Source organism: Gorilla gorilla, chromosome 13 (genome assembly GCF_029281585.2).
Source record: "Gorilla gorilla gorilla isolate KB3781 chromosome 13, NHGRI_mGorGor1-v2.1_pri, whole genome shotgun sequence".
In the NCBI taxonomy this organism is placed as follows: domain Eukaryota; kingdom Metazoa; phylum Chordata; class Mammalia; order Primates; family Hominidae; genus Gorilla; species Gorilla gorilla.
In genome coordinates, this window is record NC_073237.2 from 89717293 (window position 1) to 89731232 (window position 13940).

Here is a 13940-nt window from a genome sequence, read left to right on the forward strand (position 1 = left end):
CCACGCCCAGCTAATTTTTTTGTATTTTTAGTAGAGACAGGGTTTCACCGTGTTAGCCAGGATGGTCTCAATCTCCTGACCTCGTGATCCGCCCGCCTCAGCCTCTGAAAGTGCTGGGATTACAGGTGTGAGCCACTGCAACCGGCCCCTCAAAAACACTTTTACTTGTTCATTGTGGTTTCTTTAAAGTAGGTAATATAGCCACATGGTGTAAAATTCAAAAAGGCCAGGAGGTAGCAAATCACTTCATTGTCCTCCCTAGAGGCAACAGATGCTACCAATTTTTTTTTTTTTTTTTTTTTTAAAGACAGTCTCGCTCTGTCTCCAGGCTGGAGTGCACTGGTGCGATGTTGGCTCCCTGCAACCTCTGCCTCCTGGGTTCAAGTGATTCTTCTGCTTCAGCCTCCTGAGTAGCTGGGACTGTAGGCATGTGCCACCACGCCCAGCTAATTTTTGTATTTTAATACAAAAATAATAATACAAAACAATAATAAAACATGTAGCCTACCACACACATAGAACACCCATAGGCACACATAGAACACACACACAAATACATAGGCACATCTACACATGCACATACACATGGCTACCACACATGAACACCTGCACACAGACATGCATGCCCCACGTGTGTGTACACATGCACGCCCAGCCTGCATGCAAATGGACACATGTACACATGTGAACACCCCCACAAATGTGAACACATTCACATGCACACATGTCTGCATTCATACATGAATATGCACATGCACACTGACATCCACATGTGTGCACACATGTACACCCTTATCCCCTTCTGTTTCATAATGGATAGCACCCTGCATAGCCTTCTGCACCTTGCTCTGGGATATGCTGGGTAAGAGCAGGAACCCCATAATCCAAGAAGAACCTGGTCTGTGTAACAAGATTGGCAAACAGACACACATTATTGTATTGGAAGATGCAACAGTATGTCAGTTTTTACGGTTTTCCCTTGTTGTGTTTTCTTAAACTGCCCACCAAGTGTCCTGACCAAGCGGGGGCTTCCTTGGTGACTCTATTTAAGCAGCTGGTGACTGTAGTAGCACATTTGCCAATAGTTTCAAAAATGTCTTCTAAAATGTTTAATTGTGTGATTAATGAACTTATTCACTTTTTTTTTTTTGAGACAGAGTCTCGCTCTGTCACCCAGCCTGGAGTGCGGTGGTGCAATCTCGGCTCACTGCAACCTCTGCCTCCCGGGTTCAAGTGATTCTTCTGCATCAGCCTCCCTAGTAGCTGGGATTACAGGCATGTGCCACCATGCCTGGCTAATTTTTGTATTTTTAGTAGAGATGGGGTTTTGCCCTGCTGGCCAGGTTGGTCTTGAACTCCTGACCTCAAGTTATCTGCCCACCTCAGCCTCTCAAAGTGCTGGGATTACAGGCATGAGCCACTGTGCCCGGCCCATATTCACTTTATTTTTAATTTTTTAAATTTTTTTTATTTTTTTTTGAGACGGAGTCTCACTCCGTCACCCAGGCTGGAGTGCAGTGGCAGGATCTTGGCTCACTGCAACCACCATCTCCTGGGTTCAAGCTGTTCTCCTGCCTCAGCCTCCTGAGTAGCTGGGACTACAGGTGTGTGCCACCATGCCCAGCTGATTTTTTTCGTATTTTTAGTAGAGGCGGGGTTTCAGTATGTTGGCCAGGCTGGTCTCAAACCCCTGACCTCGTGATCTGCCTGCCTCAGCCTCCCAAAATGCTGGGATTACAGGCATGAGCCACCATGCCTGGCACATATTCACTTTAAATATGTAAAATGTGGGCCGGGCATGGTGGCTCCTTTTGGGAGTCAAAGGTGGGTGGGTCACTTGAGCCCAGGGGTTCGAGACCAGTCTGGGCAACGTGGCGAAACCTCATCTCTACAAAAGATAGAAAAATTAGCCAGGTGTGGTGGTGTATGCCTGTAGTTCTAGCTACTCAGGAGGCTGAAGCAGGAGAATTGCTTGAGCCTGGGAGGTCAAGGCTGTAGTGAGCCGTGATCACACCACTGCACTCCAGTCCAGATGACAGTGAGACCTTGTCTCAAAAAAATAAATAAATAAAATGCTACACATATGGTTAGAATTGTTCTACTTGAAACTTGTCAGGTCTATACACGTTTTCCCCTTCCTCCCCGTCCTCCTCTCCCCTCTCTTCTCTAAGTGGATATGACCACTTTAGTGACCACTCGGCTCATTAAAAATCAGACCTGCCTGTCTGATTGGTTTTGCACAATTAAACCTCAGCATTTCTTATGTCTTCCTAGGTTACAATAGGTTCCGTCCATTCCTGGGAAAAGTTATTTTAACGCCAAGCCAACAGGATTTCCCTTTTGTTTAAATTATAAACAGACACAGTATTCTGAAATGCAGCCCCTCGTGAAAATAGCGTGGCGTTTGTAAGTGGTAAATTCTAAAGTTTCTGTAGCTTTTGGCATCTGGAAGCAGTAAGCCCAAAGTACCATTTCAGACAGGTTTTTGTTTTCCCCTCTGCTGGCATGACCCCACAGGCTGAAGATGTTCCCAGGCACACCGTAGTATGAGAAGCCCATGGGCTCTGGGGTCCTGTCTGTGCCCCCATGAGCAGGCAGGTCTGTTTGGGTTTGATGGGGACCAGGCCAGCCTGAGCCATGCGAGGCCTCTGGGGGAGCTCAGGCCATGGGCGCTTGGTGTCACCCCTGCCACCGCATCCACTGCACAGGGGAATAGTGGGTGCATTTCCCTCTCAAGGCCTCTCTGCGGGTATTGGGGGCACCTTGACCCCATTTTCCAACCAAGTTAGACCTGGTCCCGTGACCTCAATCCCCACAGTTTGGGCCCTTTGCCATGGTGTGTGAAGGTGGTCAGAGTGCTGAGACACCCTCTCCTCTTATAAAACACAGGTGATATTTATCTCCACAGTGAAGACATCAGTTTTTTCTTACCTCAGACATTCCTTTGGCCTCCCAAGTCCCTTGTGCCTTTAAGAGCTGCAATGTGTGCTTGCTGCCCAGGCCACGGCGGGCTGGTTGTGGGTACCTGCCTTGTGGGAGGATTGGCACGATGTACCCGCCCTGACATTATGCTGGCCAGACATGGGCAGTGTTGGAGTAGGGCACCGTGACAGCATCCCCAGTATGGTTCTGTAGCAGCCAATTGTTTAAACAATATATGCGGGTTATTTATGTGATCTGGAGAAACAATCAAGCCTTTATTTTGCAGAAGAAAATACGCAGATGAGCCAATGTTTGTTCATGTGACATTTGGAGATGTCCACTCTAAGTCCTGCTTTTGTCCTCCCCAGCGGACAGCACCTTCGACAGCGGCCAGGGCTCTACCGTGTACTCGGACTCGCAGAGCAGCCAGCAGAGCGTGGTGCTTGGCTCCCTTGCCGACGCAGCGCCGCCCCCGGCCCAGTGTGTGTGCAGCCCCCCTGTGAGCGAGGGGCCCGTCCTGCCGCAGAGCCTGCCCTCGCTGGGGGCCTACCAGCAGCCCACAGCTGCAGTGAGTCAGAGCGCCACTCCCACCCCCTTCCCCATCCCCATTACCTGGTCTGAGGGCCCTGAGGGCTCTAAATTCTGTGATGGGCTGTCCAGGCTGCACTGCACTGTGGTCAGCATTAAAAGTGGCCTGTGGTCAGTGTCCAGCCACACTTCTCCTGGGGAGACATTCAAAAGCCAGGCCCAGAGGAAAGCCGCGTCCTTGCTGTCAGCTGCGGAACTGCTGGCCGAGTAGCCCTGACATTCCCGTAAAGACCTACTAGATAGGAAAGACACCCTATTGGAAAACAGACCCCAGGGCACCCAGAGTTTGGGAGGCTATGGTAGAGCTGAGTGGTTCCCCCTGGGGAGTGGGCACAGTGATAATGGTGACAACCCACAGCCACAATCATGATACCCACTGACAGTGCCCTGGGCCTGGGACATTATCCCAGACTGTTCCATAGATCACAGAAAAGCATCATTTGTACGAAGGAAACCTGAGATTCGATCTCGCTGCCCAGCCTCCTGAGGGGCTCCTGGCACTTCTCTCCCAGATATTGTGTAGCGGTTAAAGTCAGAGCTATGAAAATAGGGCGGGGATGAGGGGAACACTTTCAGGGAGCACGTGTGGCAAAGGAGTGATGGAGCCTCGGGCTGCGACGACACGTGTGGGTTGATTCCCATGGGAAAGACTAAGATGAGTGGGGTCACATTTGGCACTTATTTTTTTATTTTGATTTTTAAAAAACACTTCAGAAAGCAAAACAATTGCTCCTTGCAGTCCCAAGTGCCCAGCCACAGAGGGGTTGCCCATGAGCCCCAGGCAGTAGATTGGTACCCTCAGAGCATAGTTTGTTTATTTATTTGTTTATTTGAGACGGAGTCTTGCTCTATTGCCCAGGCTGGAGTGCAGTGGCGTGATCTCAGCTCACTGTAACCTCTGCCTCCTGGGTTCAAGCGACTCCTCTGCCTCAGCCTCCTGAGTAGCTGGGATTATAGGCATGCGCCACCACGCCCAGCTAATTTTTGTATTTTTAGTAGACACCAGGTTTCACCATGTTGGCCAGCCTGGTCTCGAACTCCGGACCTCAGGTGATCCTCCCTCCTCAGCCTCCCAAAGTGCTGAGATTACAAGCGTGAGTCACTGCACCCAGCCTCAGAGGGTAGTTTATGGGGTGGGCTCTCACCTACTGTGTGAGCCAGGAAGCCCAAGCAAGGACATCACAGGTGCAGCCACTGTGTACTCCGGGCCAAGCTCCTTCTTCCCTCGTGAGCAGCTCCTGCCTGGCGCTTTGGCTACGCTGGTTGTCACTCGCACTCTCAGCGCTGTGGCCCGTCTTCTTGATGTCGGCTGAGCGTGGGCACATGGGCTGTTCTGGCCTCCTCTGTCCTGCTGGCTGCCCTGCTGCACCCTTGCATGCGGGACCAGCCTTCCCAGGCCTGCTCAGTCGGAAGGGTCCAGAAAGGCCCTTTGGAAAAGCAGTGGAAGCTGTTTGCCGAGTCTGCCTTTGCTGACTGCAGCCCCAGGACTCATTTGCAATTTGCATTTGCAGTTTTCTTCATTTCACAAAATGAAGTGAAATACAATTTTAAACAGCAGAACTCATATAAGGAAAGGCGAGGCTGAACGTGGTGGCTCATGCCTGTAATCCTAGCATTTTGGGAGCCGAAGGCAGGAAGATCACTTGAGCCCAAGAGTTCCAGGCCAGCCTGGGCAAAAAAGCAAGACCCTGTCTCTACAACAAATTTAAAAAAAAAGAAAAGAAAAGGCTATTTGCTGCTCCAGAGTGGTGGTTCTTGGCTTTGAGGATTGGCTGAACTGGGGCTGGACTGGAATGTTCTGCCTGGCTCTCATCCCTCCTCAGCCTAGGTTAGGGCTTCCCATGCCATGTGATACCACATGAGTCACTCCTGGCATGGGCTCCCACTGGGCCAAGTCCCTCTCCTGTGGCCTCGGTGATGCTGCTGGTCTCAGCATCAGCGTGGAAACCAGCATACCTGAGCAGGGACATCACAGGTGCAGTCACCTTGGACCAGGGGCCTGAGTCTCAGTCTTCCTACCTAGTGACACAGACAACTTACTCAAAAAGGATGAGGCCTGGAAGGAGTCCCCAGGTGTGCTGAGGGCTCTCCCTACCCCTCCGTGCCTTTCCTGGGATGGTTGCCATGGTGATGTGTCTGCAGCGCCCAGTGAAGGAGGAGAAACAGCCAAGGAGGAGCAGCTGCTGTGGGGCTGCCAGGCTGCCCTGGAGGCTGTCCGGAGCACGAGGCCACTTGCTCCAGGCTGCCAGGCCCTGCCCGAGCTCCTGGGCTGTGTACAGTGCCCAGAGCTGGTAGACGGATGGTCCGGCCCAGTCAGGCCCATCCTCCACTCCCTGGCTTCAGGTGAATCCAGAAGCCCAGCTGGATCCCAGATACACTTGCACCAACCACTCACACCATGCTGCCTTTCATAAAGCACCCACCGCAAAAGACAAGTGAGGAGGGCAGTTTTGGGCATGCCATCACTCACGTGATCCAGAGAACCCCACGGGAGAGAACGTTCGTGGCAGGGTGGAAGAGCCATGATCCTCTGTAGCCCTGCCTGCTCCTCACATTCTCGTTGTTTTGAAATAAATCCTAGACAGCAAGACACTTCCCCTATAAATGATTCAGCCTCCGGCTCTGCACAATAAGGACTCTCAGAGAACAAAGCCCAATTCCATTAGTACACCAACAAATTAACAAATTCGCAGCAATTCCTCAATGGCAGCAAATACCCATTCTGAGAGCTTAGATTTCCCATCCTTTTGTAGTCTGTGTTCACTCTGCCGCTGGAGTGCTCACATGCTGTTCCAGGGCCCATTTCTCTCCATATCGTCTGTGTTATGTATAAGTTTTCATCTTACATGGTCACAGTCATATGGACCATGAGCTTCCCCAGTTTAATGTCCTCGGGAGCCTTTCTGTATGGTTCTGCAAAGCCTCTGTGCTGGCCTTTTTTGTGGTTGTGTAATGTTCTGTGGGGCTGACGTGCCCGGGCACCCCTGGGCTGGGGACTGTGCTGTTCCTGGCCCTTCACTGTTGTGAATGATGCCCAGGGCTCCCTCACTGCTTCTGCTGTCATGTTCCTGGGAAGAGGGACCCTGGTAGGGACCAGGCACAGGGATGACATGAGGCTACCCTGCCCCTGCCCAGGAGGGGGCCTGGTGGCCGAGAGCTGCTGCTGAGTGTGGCCCTGGTGCTCTCTGCAGCCTGGCTTGCCGGTGGGCTCTGTCCCGGCCCCCGCCTGCCCTCCGTCCCTCCAGCAGCACTTCCCGGATCCGGCCATGAGCTTCGCCCCCGTGCTGCCGCCGCCCAGCACCCCCGTGCCCACGGGCCCAGGCCAGCCAGCACCCCCCGGCCAGCAGGTGAGTGTGGCACCTCCTGTGGCCACTGTCCCTCCAGGCAGGCAGTCACCTCTGCTGGCCCCTGGGCCCAGGTCTATGAGCACCTCCCACAGACCCTTCGCTCAAATTCTCTGTGGTTCCCCCAGGTCTTTGGTGTGCCTGAGGGATGGGAGTGACTCTCGTATGTGCATGTGTATGTGTGTGTACGTGTATGTGTGTGTGTTTGCGTGCATGCATAGTGTTCGCAGTGCCCTGCACACGGAAGGCTCTGCTCACTCAGAACATTTCTGAAAGATCTGCTGTGCCCTGGCTCCAGGCTGGCTGGAGTTTGTTGATCTGGGTGTCTGAATGTGTATACGTGTGACTGTGCAAGTGTGTGTGTGCAGGCATGTGTGAATGTGAGCGTGTGTGTGTGCATGTGAGGGTGAGGGTTGATATCCTGTCATGTGTAACCAGTGGGGTGCGCTTGTCTGGGCAGATTGGTGGTGTAAGGGGAGCTACCTTCTCTCCCTCTAGCCTCCTCCGCTGGCCCAGCCGACACCCCTGCCGCAGGTCCTGGCCCCACAGCCCGTGGGCCCCCTCCAGCCGGTTCCCCCCCACCTGCCACCGTACCTGGCTCCAGCCTCCCAGGTGGGGGCCCCCGCTCAGCTGAAGCCCCTCCAGATGCCACAGGCGCCCCTGCAGCCGCTTGCTCAAGTCCCTCCGCAGGTAATTCTAGGTTGATGGCTGCCGTCAGTGGTGGCGCACGCTTTGCCAGGCCCTGGCTGGTGCACTAGGACACCCACAGAGGGGGTTGTCTGTGCATGTGACCTGTGACCTGGGGTTGGGCTGGCCAGGGAGTTGGGGCTGGCCTGGGGAGTCTGGGCTGGGCAGTGTGTGCACAGTCATATGCACCAGGAACGCTCCAGGGACCCACACAACCAGCCACTTGTCCCTTGGTGGCTGGCTTGGCTGCTGTCTCCTGCTCTCCAGCCTCACCTTCTCTACCAACCTGGCAGGCTGCTCTTGGTCCTTCCAGGCCATGACCTCCCTGGGGTCCTTCAGGGAGGGCGGGCAGCCCAGTACCCCATCACCTGGCACCCTCCCAGCAAGGTGCCCATCTGCCCTCAGCTTACCCATGTGCCCAGGCTCATCCAGGATAGAAAAAGGTTTGTTAGTCCAAGGTCGTGGACAGTCCTTGAAGTGGTTGCTGGGTTGGCATAGAAAGCAGGTAGGTTTGCCTCAGAGGAGCGTTCTTCCTGTGGAGCTCCTCCAGGGCCGTGCAGCATGTGGCTCCTCAGAGTTCCAAAGCCAGCCTGTGGCATTGCTGACTGCAGGGAAGCCCAGCCAGCAAGGCTCGACTCACACAGCTGAAGTGACTTCTGCTGTCTCTGGGTACACTGTCTTTCACTCGAGGGACCTGACTGCATGTAACTGGTGCAGAATGTAGCCGGGGCCAGGGCACCATTGCCCAGGTAAATGGCATGGAGGATTCTAGGTACTCCCGAGGGCTTCGGTGACCCAGACAGGCTGATCAGTGATAAGACTGGAAGTGTGCTTCACTCTAAAGATGGGGCAAGTGAGTGTTCCTGTGATTCACGAGCCCCACCTGGAAGATTCTTTTGTGTTGTCTCACCCTGCTCAGGCCCAGATGTCACCATAGGACGTTAGGCAGCTTCAGGGTCTAGTGAAATCGTTATCTTGCTGGTTCAGACAGACAGGAGTCCATGTGCATTTTTGCTGCCTCTTGATTACATAGAGGTGTAGGCCAGGTGACACACACCAGCATGCACGAGAAGGCTGTCAAAGATGGAAGTGCTATGTCCATGTGGCCGGGTGTCAGCCACCCCCAGGAGGCACATGCAATGCTGAGAAGAGAAGATACAGGCAAGGTTTCGGGAGTTCCTGGTGTGGCAAGGCTGGACAGGATAGGGGTGTCCCCTGAGCCAGCCAAGGTGGCTCAAAGATTTGCTTTCTCTGAGAACCCTCTGAAAAGTCAGGTTTCAACTTGAATTTGTGCATGTTGCAGGGATCAGGCTAAGGTGATTTCAGATGCTCAGGGCCAGTCTGGTGGCTCTGACAGTCCCAGCAATTCTGAATGAAAATGCTCCAGGGCTCTGAAGTCACTCCTCTATGACCTGTGGTCACTGCTCCTGCTGCTCACACTATGTGAGCTGCCCCTGACTCCCTCAGAGCCCCCAGCATGGCTGTCGTGAGTGTGGACACATGGAGGCCTCCCTGCGCTGGACCAGGGGTGATTGAGCAGGTCATTCCCAGCCTGCCAACTTTCCTTTTCTATTTGAAGAGCTTTACATGGTTGAGATTTCTGCATCTGTTGGGTTTATCTTTGGGTTCCCTTCAACAGCAGCTACACAAAGGTGTCTCGGAGGGAAAGGGTCATGCTGTCTTCATCCTGTGTCCCCTCGTCCCCAATGACTGTGGCTGTCTTTGCATGCAAGTGCTGTGGGCAGGGACCCTGGTTGGGGCCCACACTGACACACTCCTGTGTCTCTTTCAGATGCCCCCGATTCCTGTTGTGCCCCCCATCACGCCCCTGGCAGGAATCGACGGCCTCCCTCCGGCCCTCCCAGACCTGCCGACCGCGACCGTGCCTCCCGTGCCACCACCTCAGTATTTCTCTCCAGCCGTGATCTTGCCGAGCCTCGCTGCCCCACTCCCCCCTGCGTCCCCAGCCTTGCCTCTGCAGGCTGTGAAGCTGCCCCACCCCCCTGGGGCGCCCCTGGCCATGCCCTGCCGGACCATTGTGCCAAATGCACCGGCCCCTATCCCCCTGCTGGCCGTAGCCCCACCGGGCGTGGCTGCCCTGTCCATTCATTCTGCCGTGGCCCAGCTCCCAGCCCAACCTGTGTACCCAGCGGCCTTCCCACAGATGGCGCCTACCGACGTCCCTCCTTCCCCCCACCACAAGGTGCAGAATATGAGGGCCACCCCTCCACAGCCGGCACTGCCTCCGCAACCCACACTGCCCCCACAACCCATGCTGCCCCCGCAACCCACGCTGCCCCCGCAACCCGTGTTGCCCCCGCAACCCACACGGCCCCCTCAACCCGTGTTGCCCCCACAACCCATGCTGCCCCCACAACCTGTGCTGCCCCCGCAGCCGGCACTGCCTGTGCGCCCTGAGCCCCTCCAGCCCCACCTTCCTGAACAAGCTGCTCCAGCTGCTGCACCAGGGAGCCAGGTAATCACCTGCTGGGCAGGGGCTCACCCTCCCAGCGTCTGGGGACCCTCAGGACCCAGAGATGCAAAGGAGGACAGAGGCAGGCGAGGAGGCAGCCCTGCCCAGGTTCGCCCCTCTCAGGAAGAGATGTGTGTGAGGCTGAGGGAGGCGGGGGCTGGCGCCAGCGCGAGGCATCTGCGTCTCTTCCGTTTTCCGAATGGGTCAGGAGATGCAGGAGTCCGTGCCTGATAGGTTCTGTGTCCCTACCTTCCCACGGCTCTGTGGCTCCTGCTCTTGTGGTATCTTTGTACCTGCCCTCACCCAGGCCTGGTCTGGCAGCCTTGGTGTGGCTTGCGTTGGGGCACAGGGTGTCTGTCTGAGGTCTGCCCTTCAAAGAGCATCTTGTCAGGATGAGGCAGGGTGACAACCCCATCTTAGGGAGGGCAAGGAAGTGAGGCCGATAGCGGGGCAGGGGCTGGGGGCAGATGGCACTGCTGGCTGCAAGGGTGGTTATGGTGGGACCCGAGGCCATGTCCTGGTGTCAGGTCAGGCAGATACCTCGTGGCAGCATGCTGGCTGGCTGTGAAGGGGCGCTCTGGAACACAGGATATGTGCCCTGCTGGTGGGAGGCCTTCCCACAGGGATCTACACCCCTACACAGTCCACTCACGTTTTGGGGCTTGCAGACTATTCTGTTCAAACTCGAGTGAGGGGAGAGGGGCTAGTATGGGAGCCTTCCCACCTGGGCACTCTCGCACTTGGGCCTCCTTATCTGGGTCCCATCCTTCCTGGCATTTTCCCACCTGGGCCTCCTTACCTGACCTCCTCCTATCTGGCCTTACCCCAGCTCTGAGCCCTGTCAGCCCTGTAACTGTGGCACAGCCCTGCCTTTTCAGCCTCAGCCTCCGCAGGAAAGCAGCTGGCATGGTCCTAATGTGAAGGGGCCTGGGGTGGAGCATCCCTGGTGCCAGGTGCCCCCCAGCTCCGTTAGTGCTGAATCCAGACTGGAGTAAGCTGCCCCACCGTGAGCCGTTCCTCCTGGCCATCACTTCTTGCTGTCTTATCTCCAGAGGGCTTTGTGCATAGAGAAGGAAGGGATGGTACATATTGGATAGCAGGGTGGCGTTTGATTAGACAGTGAGTGGGAAGAATCGCATCCGTCCTGTGGCCCACCCGAGTAAGTGCTGTTGGTCCCAGCAGGTTTCAGCGGCAGCTCAGAGCCCGCTGGTTTGCAGTCAGGTCTGTTTATCAGAAAGCCGAGGGCCACACCAGGGAGCAGGAGGGGGACCTTGCTGTCTGGGCTTTCCTACCTGAAGAGCCTTTCTGGGCACAGTTAGTGGCTACAGAGGGGTGCCCTGTGACATGTGAGGGTCACTGCCAGACTCAGTGGCTGTCCCTGCTGTTTGGCTGGGGAAGGGTTCAGAAGTCTGTTGATGAGCTGGGCTGGCCACCCCATGGGGTACCCTGAATGCAGCAGCTGGGGTGTCTTGTCTGTCCGGGAGGGAAGTGGTTACCTGCTAGGCTGGGGCTTGGTATTTCTGACCCTGCCACTGGCTGCCAACAGAGGGTCTCAGGGCCAGCAGGCCCAGTGAATGTGGCTGTTCCTTCCAGCCCTGAGAGGTGAGAAGTTCCTCTAAAATTTCAGCCTTCTCAACTCCAAAATGGGGGGCAGAAGACAGAGGATACTTGCACTTTCCAATCCATGGTTCCTCCTTCCCCACTTGTCTTACCTTTTACTGCCAAGGAGCTTTTAGAGAGAGACGAGAACAGTGAGAAAGCCAAGCCTAAGCCGCAGTCGCCCTCCAGGAGGCGGCAGGTGTCAGTGCGTGCTCTGAGGCCCTATGCACACTCTGACCAGGGGCCAGATGGGGAAGGCTGCCGCAGGCCCCAGTGGGTGGTGGGGGCCTGGCTTTGATGCTGTGTGTCCTGTTCTCTGACCCTTCAACCAAGCTTGGCAGGTTCATAGACGGAGCCCCGTTCCTGGCCTTTGCACACAAATAGACTCTTCCACAGAAAGGGGTGTGAGAATGACCATTCCTGTTTGTTTCTGCTCACTCCATCTGCTAAATGTGCTCTGAGACAGGGACTCCCCTTGGGGAGGGTGTGGTCTGGAGAGGGGTGTTCTCATCTCGGCCTGGGTATTCCCAGACACACCTGGGCACGGCCCCCTCAGTGAAGGCAGCGCCAGCCCTGACTTGCACCTTGTCCCCTGTGCCCCCAGATTCTGCTTGGCCACCCAGCTCCCTATGCTGTGGACGTCGCCGCTCAGGTCTCCACCGTGCCTGTGCCACCGGCTGCGGTCCTCTCCCCGCCTCTGCCGGAAGTGCTGCTGCCTGCCGCCCCTGAGCTCCTGCCTCAGTTCCCCAGCTCCCTGGCCACGGTGTCCGCCTCTGTGCAGAGTGTGCCCACCCAGACTGCCACACTTCTGCCACCAGCAAACCCGTCGCTGCCTGGCGGGCCCGGGATCGCCAGCCCTTGCCCAACTGTCCAGCTGACGGTGGAACCAGTCCAAGAGGTGTGTGCCCCTCCCCCCAGCCTGTCCCATGACTGGGCAGTTGTGGCCACCGGGGATCCGCATAGTGACCTGGGGTCTTAGTCCTAGAGGTCAGGGTTGCTTAGCTCTGGGACAGCCACCCAGGTTCTGTTCTCACCTCTCCCTAGATTTCACACTTTCTGTAAGCCACATCAAGATGGAGGGTGTGATTTTTATAGATACAGGTTTAGAGGATGCTTTCCCTGGGACAGGATGCAAGAGACTGTGAAAAGCTTTCATAGCACCAGTGTGTCCTCTTTGAGGGATGATCAAAGTGGGTTAACATTTTTGGAAAGGAAGTGGCTCCCAGCTTTTATGAATCCACTCGGGTCCAAGCGTTTCAACAAGATAAAAACCTCTATGCCTGCTCCCATTGTGACGCCCCCCGGGTCATACCCACCTGGCTGCAGAAGAGAGCGGGAGAACGCAGGGGGGTAGGCTGGGCCGAGGAGGTGGGGAGGGATTGCTGACTATGCGCAGCTGTGCCCACAGGGAGGCAGGAGTCCGCATGACCTGTTCTCTTTTCTCTGGGTGTTTATTTCAGGAGCAGGCCTCACAGGACAAGCCGCCCGGCCTCCCGCAGAGCTGTGAGAGGTAGTGTGGCCCAGCCTCGACCTCGCAGGACGGGTGTAGGGGCGCAGGCCCGTACAGCCACTCAGCCTGGTTCCTGCCGCTGCTTCCCCTGGAACCCACTATAGTTTGCCCTGATGCCATTAGGGGTTTTTCAAACCTGACCTGATGGAGCCTCAGGGCCCTCCTCTCTGGGTCTTGCCAGCTGTTGTTGGAGTTTGGTAGCCAGAGGCCCCTGGCTGGGCTCTGGGTCTCTGCTCTGGTTTGCAGTGCTGAGAATGTTCCAGAACGGAGAGGCTATGGGCGGAGTTGGCAGTGCCCAGAGACTAGGAGGGGGCTGGGAGGGTGGCCCCCTGTGTACAGGGCTGAATCCAGCCCCGATCCTGGGTTTCCTGGCCTCTTGGGCTGTGGACACAGGTGTTTCAGGAAATGAACCGTGTCCTTATTTGAACTGTGACCATTTGTTCCACCCTCCTGGGGTGCTGGGCACTGCCTGGGCTTGGCATTTTGCAAACTGCAAAACGGATTGGCCTCACAACAGTGGTGGGTGTGTTTCTGTTGCTGTAGTACAGATGGGGAAACTGAGGCACAGGGGCTGATTCGCAGGTCAGGAGACTGAGAGGACCAAGGTAACGCAGCTAGTAGCTAGGAAGCCTGTGCTTCCTTCTGCCCGTGCCACTTGGGTGCAGCAGGGAGCTGGGTGAGGGCCCAGAAGCAGGCTTGGGGTATTCGCACAGGACAGGGGCTGCCTCTGTAGGTCACAAATTTGGGCCCTGGAGACTCCAGACTGTTCCAAATAAGCTGACTTTCCCCGCCATTGCCGACGTGCTGGTTGTCCTTT

At 55.8% G+C, this 13940-nt stretch overlaps 1 protein-coding gene across 38 annotated transcripts in view; it reads left to right on the forward strand.

The window, feature by feature from the left end:
- WNK2 (WNK lysine deficient protein kinase 2) overlaps positions 1-13940 on the forward strand; it is a 137517-nt gene that overhangs the window by 66230 nt on the left and 57347 nt on the right. For all 38 annotated transcript variants that reach the window (XM_031014450.3, XM_055349916.2, XM_055349926.2 and 35 more), the window contains exons 9-14: positions 3291-3490; positions 6702-6857; positions 7353-7544; positions 9334-10017; positions 12218-12511; positions 13074-13123. In XM_031014450.3, the coding sequence (XP_030870310.3) occupies positions 3291-3490; positions 6702-6857; positions 7353-7544; positions 9334-10017; positions 12218-12511; positions 13074-13123 (1576 nt within the window). The remainder of the gene's footprint in view (positions 1-3290; positions 3491-6701; positions 6858-7352; positions 7545-9333; positions 10018-12217; positions 12512-13073; positions 13124-13940) is intronic.